This window comes from Passer domesticus, chromosome 1 (genome assembly GCF_036417665.1).
Source record: "Passer domesticus isolate bPasDom1 chromosome 1, bPasDom1.hap1, whole genome shotgun sequence".
In the NCBI taxonomy this organism is placed as follows: domain Eukaryota; kingdom Metazoa; phylum Chordata; class Aves; order Passeriformes; family Passeridae; genus Passer; species Passer domesticus.
In genome coordinates this window covers 94542804-94564493 of record NC_087474.1, presented here as the reverse complement: position 1 = coordinate 94564493, position 21690 = coordinate 94542804, and the positions used below count along the sequence as shown (strand labels likewise).

Here is a 21690-nt window from a genome sequence, read left to right as displayed (position 1 = left end):
CACCCTAAACTGGAAGGAGATATATTGCAGGGTAATAGCAGAAATAGAGGGGATGAGAAACTCTGACCAGACTGCTTTTGGAAAGCACTGAATAAACAAATCAAATCTGAATTTAAAAAATGGCTTTTAAGGTACTTCTCCTTTCCCAAATAAAAGGGAAAAAGAAGGTGTAATGACGTAGAGTACAAACACATCATGCCTTAGACATAAATTTCAACTCAGTACATTATCTATCCCATCATGTATATATGATGAGAGGAAAGAAGCAAACATCTGGAATGTGCAGAGAAAGATGAAAGGCATGCAAGCCCATACGTTCTACATTGAAAGGAGAATGTTTACATCAATTTTGGTCTAGGATAATCTTTTCAGGCCCATTAACTCACTGACTTGCCAAGTTAGGTGACCTCAAGAGTAAAGGCTGCTCTCTAGCAGTGGTTAAGAGGTTCAGGTTACTAGGAAGAGAGCATTCATTGTTCAGAATATATGGCATGAGCGTGACAATGATACCTACAAGTACATGCCACACATGTGTGATAGCAGCTAGAGGAGGCCAGGAAATGTTGCCATTTGCTATGGAAATGGACTCCTCTGCTAATATTGCAAAGATTTATGAGCCCTTAATCAGCAGGCATTAAGGCACTGATGAGAAAAGCAGCAAACAGGCAAAGCTCTCTAAGCTTACTGCTAAGCTCCTGCCACCATAAAGATTGTGCAGTGACACAAAGGCTGGCTACTTAACGTCTTTATGGAAAGGTACCATTGGCCTCATCAGATAAATAGATTTTGCTCATTTATTCACTGACTTCACTTAGATCATGTCTTTTCCTTTTTTAGGCTTCTCAAAAAAGATAATGCATGTCTGCAATAGATGTCTATTTTCATCCAATGTATAACAGAAAAGACACTAAATATACTCCAAGTGGTGACTTTAAAACTTGCTTACGTGGCTGTCAAAGTGCACAAACCATACTTTTTCACCTCCATAGCTCAGCCTAGCAACTAAAAAGACCCCACAAACCCTGTGATCAAGCAGTCTGTACCATGGGCTCCTGTGCCACTGGCAGAAGTAGTGGGGGATTATTGTCTTCTTTCCCACACATTTGTACCATTTGAGATATTTTATAATGCAGTTTTGCAGGGTCTTACCTGAAGATGTTTTTCTAAGGAACAGCACTTTGCAAGAACATGTTTTATCTGATGTGCAGCTTCCACATGCAAAGATAAATTATTTATGTACTGTTAAAGATACATTTTTCTGAAGCCTGCTATTTCTGTGGGCCATATGGTTGAAAGCTTTTACCCAAAGCATCATTATTTTTATGCCACAAGAAAGTTGCTTCATTTCCTAATAAGAATTGAAGTTTTAGAACTTAGTTTCTCAAGGGGATTTTTTTTAATCTAACAAGCACTGTTGAAAGCTTCATTCCACGTATTTGGAGAAACTGGACTAGAAAGTGAATATTCACACTTGGATATGCACATATGTATTTCTTTCTTACGTGGCTAACAGCTGTGCAGAGTACTGTCTTTCCAAGGAATCATAAAGCAAAACAAGTTGCTTGTCTATAAGATTTTCACCAAGAAGAATCTCATTTTTATGTTTTGAGCTTCCCCCCCTTCCTTTAATAAGCTAACCCATTGTTTCTGTGTGCTTAAGCATTCCCACATTTAATTCTATCTTGTACAATTCTCTCCTGTTTCTGTTACAGAGTTAAAGACTGCACATTTTATAATGTTCATTTCTTTAAATAAGGAAAACTATGCGTTTCCCATGGTTTCCAGGTTCCCCAGCCTGTGCTCTCCACATGAGACATTATTGAGAGAGCCAGCAATCACATTGCATACTGACCAGACCTTCCAAAATGAAAAAGTTGCTGCAATCCAGCCTAAAAGTGAGAGCAGCACAGGCAGAGCACCAGTCACAGACAAGAGAATCTCCTCGCTAAGCTTTGCCTGTGAGTTTATAAGAAGGGATTGCATTCAAACCAGCTCCAGTGGTTGATGCATTTCACTGCTAGAGGAAGAGCTTCCCTCTTCGCTCTGCCACTCTACAACATCCCTATTAAGAGAGATTTAAACTCGGATTTTCAGGTCAGCTCTGGTTTTGTCTGTAGACCAAAAATTGTAGCTTCACAAAGATATACTGCATTCACAGTCCAACACTGTGATAATTCACCTAGACAAAAGATAAGATGAATACTGTCAATTCACTGGGCACCATGCATATGAGAAGAAATATGTACCGACTTAAAGAGGAGAAGAAACCTCCTCTGCAGCCTGAAATCTTTTGGGACAAGATGATGGCAGATACCAATACAGAATCCTGTGAGCAGAAAGGGCACAGCTCATTCAGATACTACCTGGCCTGGGTCCTGAAGTAAATATCCCTACTTTTCAAGAGGGAGAGCTAGTGAAATTTTGTTCATTCCTATGTTCATCTATGAAACAGTATCATGGCAGAGTGCACTGTTCCTAGTCCACATTATTATGTCAGAGCAAGGTCTCCTTGGAAAGCTCTCTTCCTCAGATTTCCCTGCCAAGAGTTCACACTGCACACCAAGAAAACAGAACTGAAACAGAAACCCCAAATGATTATGCACAATGTGAAAAAAAACCAAAAAAACCCCCAAAAACAACAACAAAACAAAAACCAAGGAAAAATACACTGATCAATAAAATGCCAGTGCACTTTAGCCCTCTGAAAAACATAAAAGATGGCTGTACTCTTTAGAAGTTAAAGCACATTTTTTCAAACAGCCCTCATCTCCTCCCCTCTTTTTTATTTTTAATCTCCTGCAAAGTCAAGATAGGATCACAAAGTTCAGCTGGTTTTAGGAGGATTAAGGTTTAGGGATTAAGCTTCATTCATTTGGGGATGTAAATTAGCGGCAGAGGGACAGCAGCTGACTGGTGAGGAGAGGGAGGAAGGAGGATACAGGTCAAAGAGCAAACCATGCACGACTGCAGGCTTTCGCTGGCATAAATCTCAAATGACAATGTATCTGGCACTCCACCACAAGAAAGTAAAATAAAGGAATATTGCCCAATATACTTCAAAACCTTTCTCTGTTACTGAGTGCATAAAGTCAGAATGATAAAATCCAGGTTTCTATTAGCAATAGCATCAACAATGAGTAGGTACTTGTTCCACCCTTCCTATACTTAATAGTACAAGGAGAATAGAAACAGATCTTTTCTCCTAAGCATTCTTGTGGATGTGGAAGATCATCACATACACAAAAAAAAAAAAAAAAAAAAAATATCCCAAACCAACCCCATACTTTGCTCCTAATTTGGCTGCCCTGGGCAGCAGCAGCCATGTGGCAGCACAGGCCAGAACATATTTCAAAGACCTGAAAGACCTGAGAGCCTTCATATCCACAGGCTCCCTGTAAAATTTGAAATGCTCATACAATTCCCCATCCCAGCAGCCATGGATAATTAACAGGCAATTCCTCTCAGCTGCCCTTTCGGCTGCCTACCACTGCAACCTCAGTGACTGCATTAGAAATATATCACAACTCAGCCTCCACAATAATGTTTTTAACTATTGCTACCTGCCTTCAGTATGCATCACATCTGTTGAAGTTACCAGCAAGATAATTACTCCCACTGACAAGACTAAAATTATGTAGTAATAAAAGTTATGTCATGCTCTATTAGAAACAGAAATCCCAAAAGCATTTCCATGGTCCAGCTTTTTTATTGGCTAAGTGACAGGTTGCATTTTGGAGATCAAGATTGGCTTACAACGTCTGCCATTAGAAAAACTCACTCTGGCTTGAAACTGAGTAAACACAGTCAGGAAGTGATTGAAGGAGCACAGATTGCCAAGATATAATTTATAGTTGCTTTCCCACACTTCAAACTGTAGTTCTGTCCTTTGGACTCCAAAATTATTTATATAATTAAAATACTAGATTGCCAATCCAGAAGTGCCTGATATTATCTAATTCAATTGTCACTGTTTATTTCAGTCCATTTTAAAAGCCAAGTTATCTATTGCAAACAAATTTGGAAAGAAATCATTCCAAAAACATACACACACGCACATATACACATACATCCATACAATAACTACACACATCCATACATAAACTGAAGTCCTACGTGTCTCTCAAGACCGTGCTGTCATTTCAACCTCAATTATTTACAAAGCTACAAAACAATTCTATGTATGGACTAGATGAGCCAGTGGTTAAGTAGGCAGGTCTTGTACTAAATACGAAGCCTCAGCTCTATTTTGTGTCAGGGCATTGCTCCTAGAAGATGAACCAAATACGGGTCTGAGAGTCCTCTGCTGTGACAAAGAATTCATTTCTCTCAGACATGTATTTCCACTCTGTGATACTTGGTAACCCAGAAACTACCCCAAGATAGATGCTTGGCAGGTTCACTCACTGTCTTTCTTCTGTCAAATTCCCACACCTAGAAGAACAGCTCCTTGAGAACAGGATGCCCTGGACTGGGATGTCCCAAAACTGTTCAGCTGCTAGAAATAAATGAGATAGAAGCATTTCAGTGGTAAAGGGTCTGCAAGGACCAAGCAGCTGGTTTGTATCTCAATGGAAGCTCCTTCCCCCAGCTCTAATTGATTGCAAATCACTTCACCCACTTTACGGACCTCACCAGCTTTGCCAAGCTTTCATTCTTCTTCCCTCCAAACTTTCCCCTACACTCCTTCATGCTGTGGCTCCACTCTTCATTTTCTTCTGTTCACTGGTCTTTACACCTTCCCAACTCATTTCATATACATCTGTCTAGAAGCTTGGCGCAACATGACACAAGGACATCAGTATTTTTACATTGTTCCCTTTTTTTCCTATTCTTTCATCTATTTACATGGAGCAACATTTTACAACAACAGCGTACATAGAAATTACCATCCCCCACTACTTTCAGTGAGGCAATATACTTAGCCAGCCTGCAATGGCTTCTGGGGATGACAACAATTAATTTATCCCCAGTTCTATTGTTGGAGGGAAGGAATGCCATCCAGAAGGACATTGATGGGATTGAGAGGTAGGCCAATGCAAACCTCATGGAGTTCAACAAAGTGACCTGGTCAATGGCAATTGCAGACACATTTACAGGTGGAGCAAAGAAGAAATTGATAGCAGCCCTGTGGAGAAAACTTGGAGGAACAAATATGGGGGAAACTTGGGTTGATGGAAAAATCAACATGAGCCAGCAATGTGCACTGGCAGCCCAGACAGCCAGTTGTATTCTGGGCTGCATCCAAAGCAGTGTGGTCAGCAGGGTGAGGGAGGGGATTCCGCCCCTCTGCTCTGGTGACGCCCCACCTGGACTGCCATGCACAATTCTGATGTCCCCAACATAAGAAGCACATGAGACTGTTGGAGCAAGTGCAGAGGAGGGCCATGAAGTGGATTAAAGGACAGGAGCACCATTTCTACAGAACCAGGCCAAAAGACTTAAGGCTGGTCAGCCTGGAGAAGAGAAGGTTCCATGGAGACCTCATAGCAGCCTCCCAGTATCTGAAGAGAGCCTACAGGGAAGTCAGAGAGGGACTCTTCATCAAGAACTGTAGTGATAAGACAAGGAGTAATGGGTACAAACTGCAAGAGGGGAAATTTAGGTTAGACCAAGGAGAAAAATCAGCCTACAGTCTTTCATGTTTACATTTTTCTGATGATAACAAGTCAGTAAAACACTCATATTGGCACCTAACACGAAGGGAAGGAAACAGAGATTTGCACAATTAAGACAAAAACAAAGATTCCTTCAGTGGATTTAACTGAAAACCCCAAAAAATTACTGCTGTCTTAAGTTAATTAAAGACAATATTTAGAGAAGAAAGGGTTCTTAGCCTGCACAACGTAGCTGCTCCCATGCCACACTTATGCTCGTTAAGTTTGCTTTCTTCAATTACCAGGACTGAATTATTGTGATCCTGCCTCATCTTCACCACTATCTTCTTCAAAAACATCCTACTTCCCCTTTACTCTGAACATGTTGCTTTCCTCTTCTGAGTCCGTGACTTGAACTTCACTATTTTTACATAACCTGCCTGATTCCTGCATCTGATGAGGGAGCTGCAGGTAGAAACCATCCTACTGTGATGATACAAGGCTTACTTCTAGTGCTCCCACTGAACTTAACTTTGTACCTGGGATGAATGCCATGCTCACTTGAGACAAATTCCAGAGTTATCATGAAGTTCTACTATTAAAAATGTTGGGCTGCCTTTTTTGGGTTGTGCAGAACAATAAACTCTGCTACAATTCTTAAAATAGGCTGAAAGAAAGAACACAGAAAAGAAACTGTGCTCCTGTTTAACATGTTGAACAATTTGAAAGCACCTTTCTGCTTTCAATATTTTATTTTATTCAGTTAATAATGCTCAGATAATTAGATCTTATGTCTCCATATAACTTCCCACCCCAAGAGCAAGAAGCAAGCAAGCAAAAAAAAAAAAGTCACACCTCAGTCTCACATTAAGCTACACAATTATTAAGCAGAACATCTTTGGTTGCCTCCCCACTATAATGGCATTTAGCAGGAAATGAACAGAAAAAGTCCTGCTGTACCTATCTGTTTACCACAGTCTATCTCCCTATATACACTTATATAAGGAGATAGATTAAAGATTAAAATAGCAGTGAAACTAAAGACACTTTATGCCACTGACTTGATGGGGACAGAATTTCATTTTTTTCACCTTTCATAGACAGCAGATACATCAACAAGTGTTTGTCCTCCCAGTTACAGCAGAATTAAAAATTCCTAAAAAAGTCACCTAGAGCAGATCCTACCAGGTATATTCTTCATGGCAGACAAGCAATAAATCAAACAACATCCAGACATTGTATTACATACCTGAGGAATCTAAAGTAGACAGGGGCATCATACTAAACATTTCCTGTTACAATTCAAGTGTTCACAGTAATTAGAGAAGGAATACTGTTGGGTTCCAAAGTTTTAGGCTATCTTTATGGTGTAAGCAGTTCACATTTTTTACTCTCATTAAGCACTGTTTAGATCTTGGCCTGTAACATTGTCTAGACATGAAGAAGGCACTCTACTTGCTAATGAAACTGAGAAACTCATTTTGGCATTTAATACGTCGTATCTATTTTAATAATAATCTCTAAACAGTAATGAGACATCTCCTTTGTAAAATAGGATTAAACAGATCTGTAAACTGCTACATAGAACTCTGGTGAATTTGATTTGTGAAGGAAATGAAGGTTTCGCTTTTTCATGACTTAAACAAGAACACTTCCAAGAGGCTCTTAAAGGGGAAAGGTGGCAGGCAGCCTCCTCACAAGTGATGACAGCAGCCTCTAAATCAAGTGTCACACAGCTTCAAACCCTAAGGAGTCATCAGTCATGCTTGCAGGAGAGGAAGGAGCAGCCTCCTTCCTTGAGATCAATGAGGTAAACACAGAATACTCCTTCTGCACTCCTAAGGGTGATTGATGACTCCTTAGCAGCTGAAGTGTGTGACATTTGATTTCACTCACTGATAAGATTGTGTCTTCCAAACACCTTCTAGTTAATGTTTCCAGGGCCCCCACATAGCTGTTCTTTGTGACATTTTTTAACACAAAGCTCAATTGTTCAATGATTAATGAATTTCTCAACAACAGATGAAAATTCTGTAAGAGAATTTTGTAACTGTGTCCCTTGATAGTCTGGTCACAACACAAAACAGGAATCTAGGCTCCTTAAGAAAACTAATGGGAGATCTCCTGCCCCTGTCAAATGGCACTTGCAGGCAAGACAATCTTAAAAAAGAACTTTTTTTTTCCTGAAGACTTTAAAATATACACTTGAGGTCTGCTTATCAGAAACCCTAATACATTGATTGATATTGAGTGAAAATATTTTCAAAAATTTTAATAAACAGACTTCCACAAGATTATTGATTTCAACAGACTTGAATTGTGCTTTATGGCTTTCTTATTTTTCTTACAGCATCGTATTCTTATCCAGTTATTTCCTATTTTGAAATGATGCAATCAGCATGATTTGAAACTGTGCTTTATAACTACAAGGTACACTTGCTTACAGGTTCTAAAGCATGCCTGCTTTATATTGCATCCTGTTGTATCACAGGCCATGCTACTTAACTTTTTTAGTGTCACTTAAATCTCATAGCACTATTTATATTAATTTTTGTGGTTTTGCTAATTTTTTTTGCTTTTAAGAGTGATATTGAATTAAATGCTTTAAGCAGATGTATTTTTAACTCTTATGAAATGAACATTTTTTGATCCTGATTTTCTAAGTGCCACTTTTGGCGGGATTCTGCTCAATGCCTTTGGAATTTTTAGCACGTTGCACAAAAGTCATGAGGTTTTGATAAATACAAGAACCAGGCAATTCAGAAGTCTGTCAGAAAATCCATTCAAAAGGAGAGAAACTGTACTGGTTTTCAATCCTATCTTACTCTGTGAGTTTGTTTGTCAAAAAGCATACTGGTAAACAGAGGAAGAAAACTTCAGTACAGTCCAGAAAAAGGTGATGGCTGGCTCTCTCACCCCTTCAGAATGAATGACTAGAGCAGAATGGCAGTCCTGTCACAGAAAAACGCTCCACGTAACCTTCATCATTTTGCCAAAACCAGTCCACCAGAAGAAATCAAAGAGAAATTCCAAGTGTGGACTTGCCAAATGAATCTTTCATCTAAATTTTGAAACAAAGACATTGCTCTTGCCAAACATTGCTAAGCTTTGCTGAGGCCTCACGTGAAAAATCAAGAGCTCCGACTATTCGGAATTCAAATTCAATGGAAAACTTGGACTTATTCCCAATTAATGCAAATGAGACACTGCACACGACTTGAATGTCTTTAAATTAAAAAAGATCCTGATGTAGAACTGTGCCAAATTAAGTCAGCAATGATGAAATTATTAAAAAATGGTGTTATGAACTGTCCTGGCACTTAAAGACATGATGACGTCTCCATAACACTCGGAAACTTTGTTATTATGAAAACACTCTTTTTAAATCAACATCTTATTTCCAAAATGTTACACTCTCAAGGAATTTAAAATACTCTCTTTTAAGGGCATACAAAATTAAAAAATATATTCATGTTGAAAAATACACTTTAAAAATACTATTACCATAATGATAAATTTCTAATGTTGACAAACTTTCATGTCATATACAAAAAAAAAAAAAAAAAGAAAAAAGGACATTTTGGACAAGAATGTTTCATTTATAATATAACCTTAGTATATTTACTTGTATTTTTCCTCAGTAAAGAACTGGAACAGCTTTTCTTTCTAAAACTGATACAAAATTACTTTACAGTCTCTCTCATGGTTCATTAAGAGAAAAACTAAAATGACACTCAAGGATGCCCTTTAGCAATGCTGTTGTTAAAGACAGCAAAGCTGGCAGGCAAACCTGGGTTGGCAGGGGCTTGTTTTCCAATTGAAAGTCTTCTACCTCAAATACTTGTGCATATTCGACGAATACTCTCCAGGCCAAGGAACACTTTTCAAGCTGTCCCTAAGTGGACCTGTATTTCAAGAGTATATGTAGATTTTTCAAGAGTATGTTTGCTCAACAGTTAGCCACAGTTCCATGGAAATGAGCTTCTTTATGTGATAAGTCATAATTCCTAAATTTCTTTCCCTACCACATTAATCAGAAAACAAAGTTAAATTCTTCAACGAAAATTATGTCCTGAAACAGCCAGACAGGTTTCACTCAGAACTCAATTCATACACAGATATGGGTTTCTGCATCGCTTTTCCCTTCTCTCTTGTTACTCTTCAACACAGTCAACCCCCTTAAATTAACTAGGATAAATATTTAAACAGCATTTTCATTAGAACAACTGATTAGCTGGAAGTGAGAGTTCTTACTGGTGTGTTCTCTGAAAGCACTGAGCACTTGTGTTCAGAAATACCTACTAGACTTCAAATAACCTATAGGGAAGAGGGCATTTATGAATACCCAAACTGGGAGAATTCATGATGGAAGGGCATGGGTGGTGGAAGAGAATTCATGATGGGAGGTGCAGGATGGATGGGAAGAGAGGCTTAGCCTCTCATTGCTAAATATGTGTGAATGCCCAGATTATCTGTGTAACACAAATTCAGAGAAATACAAACATTTCCCAGAAACAGCTGAGGTGCACAAAAAGAGAAGAAACCAGAGAAGACTCTTGGAAACCTGCCTGATTTCCTGTGAGCACACAGGCCACATGCTTGGCAACCTCACAGGGTTTCCACCTTGGAAACTCAACTTGCATCCCTGTGACTCTCAAGCAGTCTCCCTCTAGGAATGAGGGATGTTTCTTGAAGACAGTGATTTTCCCAATCTTCACTCATGAGATGACCAGACTGTTTTGAACTGGAACTCCTTTCTTTGTCCAAAAATTTCAAAAATCAGGGACATTTTTCTGACCCAGAACACATCTTCAACTACTGAGATTTAACATTAAATGGTCCACCCTTCAGCACTCACTCCTATTGTTTACAAAGTTTTAATTCTGGCATTCTCTAAATTTTAATTTGAAACTGATAAAAAGGATTCTATGTTTAGAAAATTTTCATTTCTGCAGTCCTACAGATTTCTTAAATGCTTTTATTCTTCTTAGAATAAATATCTATTTAAAACAAGGCAAAAATGTTAAACCAAGAGTTTAAAATCTTTCCACCTATCTATTATAGCTAAAAAAAGGATTATAGGTTTTCATCCTCCATTTGGATCCATTAGTAAATAAGTGCTCCTCTTATTGTTCTCACTTATATTTACTGAAAATGGAATGTCTCAAATGAATTCTATTTTAGAATTGCATTGAGAGCATGCTCTAATTCACACAGAGAGGAGGTTTTTTTTCACTTTTTCTGACCTCTTCTTTCCAACAAGTTTCCCCACAATCCCGCAGTTTGCCCAAGCCTTCTCCTTATCCAGTGAAACCAATCTGAAATCCAAGATTTTAATTAAAAGCAAATGAAGTGGCACCACACCACTTGTCTATCACATCGTCTACTTCCCCACAGGACCCCAAATTCTCCAGATTTCAGATTTCCTCCATAATCAACATTCACATTCAAATCCATGCTTTTCCTTAAAATGATCAGTCACTACCATATCCTCCTCAGCTCTATGCAGTATCTTTCTGGCTTATCAGTAAATATTTTCCTCTAAACTGAGTCTAAATTCAGACATCTCCCAGTACATTTTGGTTCCTCATCAGAATAGTTGCATGTCTCCCACAAGTCTTTTCAGTTTTTGATATGGCTTAAACCCAGACTATTTGTCCATTATTAGGCCAACACCAGGCCATCACCCTAACTCATGGTTTCCCTGGCTCACCTGTTCAAGTACCCCTACTATTCTTCCCAATACCAAGATATTCCACTGTCTAAAGAGCAGTCTATATTTCCACCTAAGAGTTCCAATTTTCTTGTCTCCCTTTCTGGCAGGTTTACACTCCTCACTCTGCCATTATGCCACATCTCATCCTTCTGACAGACTGAAGGAACATGGGAAGGGTTTCAGATCACAAAAAAAAGACTCTAAAAAGGAATTGGCCAATTCCAAATTACAAATGATGTCTTAAAAATCTCTTTTGCCAGACACTACAAGTTATTCTCTAAACTAAATTAAAAAGAAAAATTAAATTCATGTTCAAAGTTCAAATCACAGAATAGACAGCTATTATTTGCTCACCTGAAATATTTGTTTCAAGGAAAAAAGTGCCCGTCTCAGTTCCCGTCCACTGGAATTGTAAAGTTTTTCTGGGAAAACAAAAGACAACAGAAAAAACTTCAGCATAAACAAAAATGATAACACAGCAAGAATGTAGTACAGTTTTGAAAGAATCATAGCAACCATTTCCCATTAGGCAGACTTCTCTTAAAATTAGCTTTTTAAAATATAGATACAGGACTTATTCATTAAATGTGCATGTAAACCATGATTTAGTTGTCTATAACCAAGATGGCATCTTTCAGGTAAATTCAGAATATCTTCAACAAGATCAATGAGAAACAATTGTCTCTGGAGTTTTTTAAATGCTTAAAAATACTGTTCTTTCTGTATTAGGTAAATTTAGGGTTTACTGAAAGTACCAGATTAATCTCAAAAGACTTGTCTGAGACCACTCTTTGCCTTTGTTATCAAAGCTGGAGCCACTGAATCCCATCCTTGACTGCCTTCCCTCTAGACATTCTTTTCTCATGTTCTCATCTTTCTATTGTTAAATCCTTTCTCCAATAGCAATGAACGTTAATACCAGAAATAGTCGGACAGTCTGTTCTTAGCATAATTCAAAACAGTGTTTTATTCTCCTGAAAACTGATCTTGACCTTTTTCTAAATGAACCAGAAGCCTTCTTTTCATCATCCAATACTGAAATGTATTACTTCATTTATTCCCCTACTAATGCATTCTCACAGAAATAATTTAAAGACAAAAGCAACTCTGATATCCTTCTGAACCCTTCTGCCTTTGGAAGAAGTCTTGGACTGTGCCTCTCAAGTCTGTTGTTGCAAATTTGTGACTGTGCAGGGATAAAGCAGAAGGTGAGCTCTTCAAACCTTCCTGGTCTACTATACTTGGTGTATTTGATAGAAAGAGACTTTATGCAAAACATCTACAGTCCTAAATTTAATTTTATTACACTACTGTAAGCCAAGAGCAATGACAAAGGAAAATCAAATCTTCATGGTCACCTCAGATGACACACTTGCCTCATCCACAAATCACCATGAAAGCACCCTCTCTGCAATCGGCAGAGTAGTGGCCTGGAGTGGCCAGCAGGTCCTGAGATCAAAGCTGGAATGCCCATGGAATGCTAATGATCTTACAGGAAAATTAAATATCGAACCCCAACATTTTGTATCTTACTTTCCCTTGTCCATTTCTCTTTCAATTACTACTTTACACTACAAAACCAAATTGAATTTTATTTCCCTGTCAGAAAGTTGCAAAAAAGGGAGTAGTATTTGAGGATTCAATGCATTTATAACTCAGTGATAATTTTTTACTTCAGTCAAGGAAGGCAGGGTTAATTTTAGAAAAAAAAACATTTCTTATTCCAACAGTCATCTTCAACCAAAGGAAAAACACCAAACAAAGTGTCAGCAGAACTAACAGTATTTTTTTTAAACTTTGAAAATGGTTTTTGTTCATCCCTAATTGCCTATGATTTCAAAGGCAGAATGTACAGAACTGGCAAAACTCTTGTTTTTATAAGTTGTCTCCTTTCTTGCACTTTCATAGATTCTTGACAAAACATTGGAGGAACAGATTTCACTTCAAGCCATAAACTTAGAGGCACACTTTAATTACTCTCACTTAAAAACACACTGGCATGTGGGACCACATTTCTTGGCAGGATAAAGAGTAATTTTGTCAGGAAAGCCTAAAGAATAATAAAGATCTTCTAAGACCCGGTCTGTCAACTTTACATGCCACATTACAGAAAATATTTCTTTTTAAAAGTCACCTCCATCTGGCATTTGTTATTACTAATTTCTCTCTATTCATAATTCACCAGCATCATTATGAGCAGAATGTCTCCAAACAAGGCAGTGCATTATCATCTTAATTAAGAGAGGCACCAATTCTTAAAGTCCTGGCAACTTTGTACATAAATATCAATGTCCTAACAAATGCCATCTGTTGGTCTTGGTCTTAAACAGAAATCATCATCCCAGCCTGGGGTGAAGTCCTAACAAACCATTGTTATGATACCATAACGCTGGCTGTTTCACTGGTGCGTGAAGATTTTTGGTACATCTCAGAGGAACAATGCTGAACATTTTTTCTCCTTGGTGTTTTCACAGAGCATAACCTCATCCTTGGCAGTCAGCACAAACAATGCTCTCCCCGCTTGTCTGTAGCAAGGAGGACAGAAGTTACTGACTGGAGCTCAAAAAGGGCTCTATTATTAGAGCTAAGGATCAACAACTACTGCAAGTATCAAGTTTGACAACAGTTATGGCACATGTCACAAATGTTTGAGGTGGGTTGCCAATCCATCTGAGGAGTGACAGTCCAGTTAAGTCATCTCACTTCTGACATCTTCTACTAGAGACAATGTACACTCGCAGGTACCTCCTCATGCAGAGTTGATCTTGTTCAATCAGTTCAAAGATACAAGTCCACAGCATCGTCACCTGTTACTCTTACACATGGGCGACACACTCTCTGCCTAAGTCTTGACACCCACTTATAACAGTGTTGGCAGCCACCAGAAAAATTCACTGACCATAACCCAAGGAGGAAAGTGAGGTGGCAATGCTACATCACATGACATATTGGTTTAGAAAACCTCAGTCCAGGATTAACCTCACCCAGGGGAGGAAAAGCTTGTGTAAGCCAAGGTACTGCACGGACCCTTAAAAAAGCTTGTACTTTCATTGTGTGTGCTGTTTTTCAGACTACAGCTGGGGGACACTTGCTAAGATGCTCTCAAGGCCTTAGAGAATTTCCACTTGCTAATAGTAGCTTTAGCACCCCAGGGACCTCAGGCTCATCCTGAAAGCTCTAGATGGCAAGTGAGGCTACAAAAATGCATCAGAAGAAACTGAAAGGCAAAAATCAGTTCCAAGCTCTTTTCCCATGGTAGAAAAACAAAATTAAAAAAAAAGAGCAAGAGAGAGGAAAATCCACATGTGCTTACAAAGTTTTCACACTGCAGATGATTCAGAAACTAGATAGTAAATGCTTTTTAATGCTTGTTTGACATAAGCAGTTTAAAGTGTTGCCCTATGAAGCAGGCCGAGAAATAACTTTTCATGTTAAAGCACAGAGGTGACTAATTCCCATAGTACCACCCTGGCAGAGCTGTCTATAATGGAAAGAAATGATTTCTACAGCTTTGAAATAGGAGTCTAGCCTGCTACTATCACCAAACCCAGAAAATTGGGAGATGCTCGAAGGACAGTCCAAAACACTCACAAGTTCACTGCTTTGTTATTAGGTGTCAGATAAGCTTGAATATGTACACCAAGACTGCTTTACACCAGCAAACAAACTTCTGCATTTCAAGCAGGAACATGTGCTGCAACACCTCTCCCTGAAACTTCTCTGGCCCTTTGGTAAAACACATTTCCTTCTCCAGGCCAGGTGCAGGCTGGAGACAATGTGCATTCATATACTTCAAGGTAAGATAAAGTGAGTTTGTAGGTCAGGGAGTTTGTGATATCTGACACATAGACTTCATCTGCCTATAATGACAGTGGCTTTGACAGCTGTGTCCTGATAAGTGACACTATTGCAGCCACTTTTACAACTTTTCTTCAAGAAACATAGAGCTGCATTCGCAGCTGTAAAATACTTTTAATTGCATATACACAGATGACAGAAAATTCTCCTTGTGGTTCTCGCTGACGTTAACTAACACTAGAGGGCACTGCTTATTTCCTTATTTTATGTAAGAAAAGTCTCTTTGCCCCTCCATGGGCTTCCCACTGACACAGCAACACTGTTTGGGATACAGAGTTAGTACACCAGTAACCTTGAAACCCTGTTTTTAATCTGTAGACTGTAAGATATCCAAAGAAATTGAAAAGCATCAGGTCTGCCAAGCTCCAACATTCAAAAATCAGAGTCAACTCTTTTGAAACTGATAGAAAACCAGGTACTGGTATGGGCCTGAGTTTTATTTACTGCAAGAACTAAGAGTCACATTTATTAAATTATCCTCCACATCATAGCAGGGAGGTGTACACCCTTGAAAGACAGAGAGATTTCCTTAGCTCAGCACTTATTTCTAGAGGCAGAGAATCACAGATAACCAGACTTTTGGTAGAGCCAGACGTGTGACAGGTAGCAACCTGCAAGTGGCTATTTTGGCTATTTTTGGTTAAGAGAAGCAATTATGATCTAAAAGAAAAATATTATTTGTTACTCTGTATTTTTTGCTTGTTTTTAGTTTTGTGGAAAATAACTCGGGCTAAGTAAAAAGGGATTAATATAGGTGAATTTGGTACAAATGTAGCAGTGGAGGGAAGGCAGTTTGGTTTGAAATCAACATGTTTTCAGAAAGGAAAAGAAACCTTTAAAAATATTTTATCAGACAACTTGCAGCTTTCAAATGGATTCTATATTTTCAAAGATAATTGTCAGAGGCTAAAATTTCACTGGTTTTCACCTCTTTTGATTACATGGGAAAAGGAGCTTTTTAAAGAAAATAGTAATTTGTCCTTATATTCTTAAATAAAGTACTGACTTTTCTTCTGTCTTCTATGAGGAAAAAAAAAAGTGTTTTCAATCCACAGTAATAAAAGAAAAAGTGGAACTGGCTAAACATTGCTTGGTTCAGTCCCATGTGTTACACCTGACCTCTGACCGACAGGGTACCATCCTCCTCCCTTCCTCTTCCATCACACCCATTGAATTAGTCCCTGGGATATAGTAATTTATACAGCATCAGCCTTTTGAGCTGTTGGCAAAGGCTTGCGAACATCTGGCTGAGCACAAATGGGAGTTGCTCTGCTTCACTTGCTGCTGCCTGAATGACCTCCATGTCTCCCATCCATGCTTCTTTTCTTTAAACCATAATTTCAAGATGAAGCTCCTTTCCTTACAAAAACATAAAAGGGAGATTAACTCCACATTTGATTACATTAGCAGGATACCTGCTGCAGATCCACTTAAATGACATTTGAAACATTTCCTGCCTTTCATTTTTACCTGGCATTGGACAGAAGTAGCAACATTCTCTGGCGTCCAGTAGCCACTAGCCAATTAGCAAGTACTTAGAAACTAAAAAAATTAATTCCTCTCCCTGCAACAAAGTATCAAATATTATTTAAAATGCTCACTAGGAAGAAGTGTCAATAAAATTAAAAGGCTTTCCAATTTTAAATGAACTGCCTACCTTTCCAGCAGCACTGATGGGGAAAAAAAAACTTGAAAGAACACAAAGAAGTATTTATAATGGTAAGAAATTTTGTCATTCATTCTTTCTGTGAATGCCCATGCCACACTTCTAAATTTATTACTGAACTATTCCCATTTTAAATGCATGTTATTTTATCTGAACGAATGTATACAATTGTAGAACTAAAAATTTAAGCAACACAGCAACAAGTCAGGCAAATGGGTCCACTTCTGTGAACAGGCATCAGGAACCAGCCAGGCAGACTTCACTCGAGTAGGCCCACGGGTACATACAGGGCTGCAGATCTATAAAACAACTGTATATAAAACTAATTAGCATAGTGTGCCAGTCTTTCACTTTATGTCAAACAAATTAAAGCAGTTCTCTAAGAAAAGACCTGGTCCTGTGCCAAGAATAGGCTCTTAGTTTAGCTTTTGTCCACGAAAGCTAGTCATAAATGTGTTGGCCAGACAAGGCACTCTCCTTTTCTTCCCAGACCCCCTAGAAAATGCACGAAGAAGGGATTCATTCACAGGCATATTGCCCACTATTACATTAACACAACTGCTGCTTCTGCTGAGATTACTTTGTTTTGCATATTACAAATTTCTTTTCTTTCCCTCTGAATTCGATCTTATTTTGTTTGGATAAATGGTTAAGCATTAATTAGTGGAACATGTCACATGTGAACTCAAACTACATATTCTCCTACTGATCCAAGGATTGATGGTTAGCACTTTGCACAGAAAAGGAACTTTCTCACAATAAAGGACCTTAGCCAAAGCAAGTGGCCACGTACAAATTTTGGGAAGCTGAGCCCACATCATTGTCAGCACTGACTGCTTTGGAGGAATGTGCAGGCTGCCTCCAAGGAATGCTGCCCCAGCTCCCCAGCAGAGAAAAAACCTCCCTACTCTCCTTTTCATTCAGACACACAGCAGCTGCTTAGCTAATTATCTGGGACAGTGGGTCCCCTCAGTGAGCAGGGTCCTTTGCCCCCACTGGGAGAGGGGGATCCTTTGTCGGGAAAGGATCCTATTACGCCTGCATATGAGAAGAGCTCAGCTTCAAGCCTGCATCCTTATTCCCTTTCTCTGCAAAGGACCTGCAGGTGGGGAGTGGGAGGAGGGAAAGACAAAATAGTCTTGGACACCCTTTCCTATCCCATACCCTAAAGCCATGTTGGCAGAGGCCCAAAGTAAAGAGAGCAAAGAGCCACCTGCAAACCCCAGGGAGCCTGCGGGTTTGGACTGACAAGCAGGGAGAACTCCAGGGCAGGATCTCCCCTGGGAATGAAAAATACCCAATTTGGTCAGCACTTCAGAGCAATTGTATACACTCACGCATGGGATTTTATGCCTCTTTGAAAGTAGAAGTCTGCTTTCCTGACACTGCAAAAAGTACTCAGCTGAAGGAGTCCCTGGATTTCCACGGGGAGAGTACACATGGCAAAACTCCCACTCCAGGAAGATGGGTTGGAGCTAATATTTTTTGACTATTTCTCTGAAATGCCAAATGTCTTAACTTCTGTCACAAGGGAATTAACATAAGACTATCAGCACAAGAATGATTGTACATTTAAATCCACTGAAAAATGTAACTGCTCCTGCAGGTGCAAGTGTCGTCCCTCACTTCTTCCTCCTGTGTTTCTAGGAGATGTGAAATGAGACTCAATCAATTGTGGTAAATGATTAATATACAAGAAAAGTCCATAAAATCAAGAAGAAGCACGATGACCCTGAGGATGAGCAATCACAGACATGCAACAACAGGTCCTTTTCATTCTGAACATATTTCTGAATGTCCTGGTGACTCCCCTACCCTTGGTTCTAGGTGTTGTCAGTGCTGGAGGTTCAGCATAAACTACAGTAACATCTAAATAATTCCATGAGATTTAAAAGGAGGGTTTTATGCAGATATCTGGCAGAAGGGACTTTCCAGTCTTTATTGTACTCCACTGTAATGATTTAACCCCAGCTGTAGCCAAGCTCCAGGCAGACACTCTCCCACAAGCGGGATGAGGGAGAGAATGGGAAGTGTAACAGTGACAAAACCTGTGGGTGAGATAAAGATAGTTTAATAGTAAAGAAAAAAGCTACCCACACAGCAAAGCCAAACACAGAATTCATTCACCACTTCTGATGGGCAGGCACGTGTTCAGCCACCTCCAGGAAAGCAGGGCTCCATCACGCCTATGAGTGGCTTGGGAAGACAAACACCTTCATTCCCAGTGTTCCCCCCTTCCTCCTTCTTTCCCCAGCTTTATATGCTGAGCATGATGCCATATGACATGGACTGTCCCTTTTTGGTATGCTGGGGTCAGTTCTTGTGCACCCCCAGCCCCTCACTGATGGGGTGGTACAAGAAGCAGAAAAGGCCTTGACTCTGTGTAAGTGTTGCTGAGCAGTAACAAACATCCCTAGATTACCAACAGCATCTTCAGCAGAAATCCAAAACAGTCCAAAAGTCTCTCCCAAACTAGGTACTATGAAGAAAATTACCTCAGCCAAAACCCCTCTAGTAGCATTAAAGGAATATAGTGATCTCTTCTCAACCATTTCTACCCAACTTCTGCATATTCTGCTTGGTTTCAAGCAAACTACATGTCATGGATAAACCATCAGCCAGAGTTTCCCCTTTACAGAGCTCTAAATTATTATGCTTTTACTTCTACACACCCATCCACACGGAAATAGGAAGAACATTTGTTGTGCTATCTGCACACATTATGGCAAACAAATGCCAGTGATTTACACTAAAGAGAGATGTTAAAATGCAGCAAGTGTTTATACAGTTAAGTGCAAAAGGAAACCTTAATCTTCATCTGCTAGATCCAGGCATTTAAAGCTGCGGAAGATGGGGCTCTCTCTGTATGCTGCACTGCATTATGCGAGACATCCTAAAAACTGATGGTGTCAAAACTTCCTCTTACTGTTTCCATTTCTAAATTAGCGTATTAAGGCCCTGCTTGCTCATAATCAAAAGAAAGGACATATAAGGCAATGTGGGCTGAGAGCAGGGTGAAGCTGCCTGACAAAAATGGCTTGTACTTTTCTTCTTAGTTTTATATGTCTTTGTTCACTACTGTTTCCCCAAAACTTTACTGCAGAAACCTGCGTCAGTTGTCTTTGACTGCTGCTGTGGAAAGAAAGGACATGAGCAGGAAAGCCCAACAGCAGGAGAGCACAATAGCAGGTTCTACCTAATGTATGAAGTAAAAATGAGAGTGGGACATTAAAACTCAGTGTCAACAAAGAATCACTTCACTAAACAGAAAGCAAAAGATTCCAAGAAACTTGAATAGTTTGCAAATTTCCATGATTAAGACCCCCAGGCTTTTAAAATTAGCTGTAGCCGGAGAGATAAAGAAAATGCATGGGGTGTTCATTGCCAAAAGACCTTTTTTAGAACTGGCTTTCAGGGTCTGGCTGGGAAAAATATTGCAGGCCAGCGTGACAAAAAGTATTCCGTCCCTCTATGAGCCAAAAACTGTGACTGGGACAGTAAGTCAGCTCTTAATCCACGTCCCATCTGGTTATCACCACAGCTTTAATTTCCAGTTTCAAATTAGTTGTCTCATGTATCCTTTCTGATTTTGTAAGCTAGAATACAGAATTCCTCTTTATAGTTACATCTGATGTAGTCTGATGCCTACTGATAACTTTGAACCCATGGGGACACTATGGAGGTCTATGCACACAGAACAAACTGCTCAATCAGCTCAGTCTTCCTTCCTTCCTTGAAATAAAAAGCCATATCCAAAAGTTACAGCCTTTCCAACATATTAACAAAATAAAGAGCCTCTGCCTCTTCAGCCTACTTATTCCAGCCATGGAACAGGCACTATAGTGTACTTCCCCACAATGATTTATTGATATAGGTCCTCTCCACTTGAATGCAAAAGGCACTAATATGCTCTTTAGTTCTGAAGTGCAGGAAACAATACTTTGGGTTGACAGCTTCAAAGGAGGGCACTTCTGCATGTCCAAAAAATGCTATGACTTCTCTTCTGTAAAAGTCAAAAGGTTACAAAAGGGAAAAGGCTGGGTAACAAGGTCAAATATTACAGCACCATATTAGAGCAAGTGGTGATGGAAAAGACTTGAAAGGTCATCTTGTTCATCCCCCTGCTAATGCAAAATTGTTCCCTAGAGAATAATACAGCAGGAAAGTAGTTGTTATGCTAAAATATAGGTTACATAATTCAGGAGAATGAGGCTGGGGAAAATTGCTAGAAAAGAAAATAATATAGAAGAACTTACTGCTTCTTTAGAGATTACTGTAGCAAAACTGAGGCTAAACCATAATTTTAAAAAGTATGTGGAGACCAACCTTTAATGTTTGTTTCAGTTTACAACTCAGTCTCTGAGTTGCTGACCTGTGTGTTTGTGATTGAACAAGCACATTAGCCAGCGCCTTCTGGATTAGAAATATTTAATAAAAATATGCTAGTCGTGATTTGCGTTTTCTAGTTTTATTCCACTTTAAACACAGTGCCAACATGTTGCTCTGCATGTTCAATCAGTATCAGTAAACAAAGAGCAACAAGAAAATTATAGCAACCCATCACCAAAAAAAGACAAAAAAATTTAGGCACACCCTCTAGGCACTTAGGCACTATTCCTTGAGTTATGGATGCCTTACCTGTGCTGATAGCTTGGCAAAAGGCAAAACATCTGAGTGCAAAGACATCGCACCTTTGTGCCAAAAACTTGAAGGAGCTCCTGGGCTTAAAGCTCATATCAAGATCTTCTGTTGCATAATACATAACAAAATATATCAGATGCTATCTCCAAGACCAAGTTGTTGCAGTGATCCTAAGCCCAGCCTGAACAAGTGCATCAGAACCTAACTATTCCTTT

The 21690-nt window shown here is 39.2% G+C and overlaps 1 protein-coding gene across 6 annotated transcripts in view; it reads right to left on the bottom strand.

Annotated features, from left to right (window-relative positions):
* Window positions 1–21690, bottom strand: part of FHOD3 (formin homology 2 domain containing 3) — a 371712-nt gene that overhangs the window by 186610 nt on the left and 163412 nt on the right. For all 6 annotated transcript variants that reach the window (XM_064429703.1, XM_064429712.1, XM_064429718.1 and 3 more), the window contains one exon: window positions 11665–11732. In XM_064429703.1, coding sequence (XP_064285773.1) covers window positions 11665–11732 — 68 coding nt within the window. The remainder of the gene's footprint in view (window positions 1–11664; window positions 11733–21690) is intronic.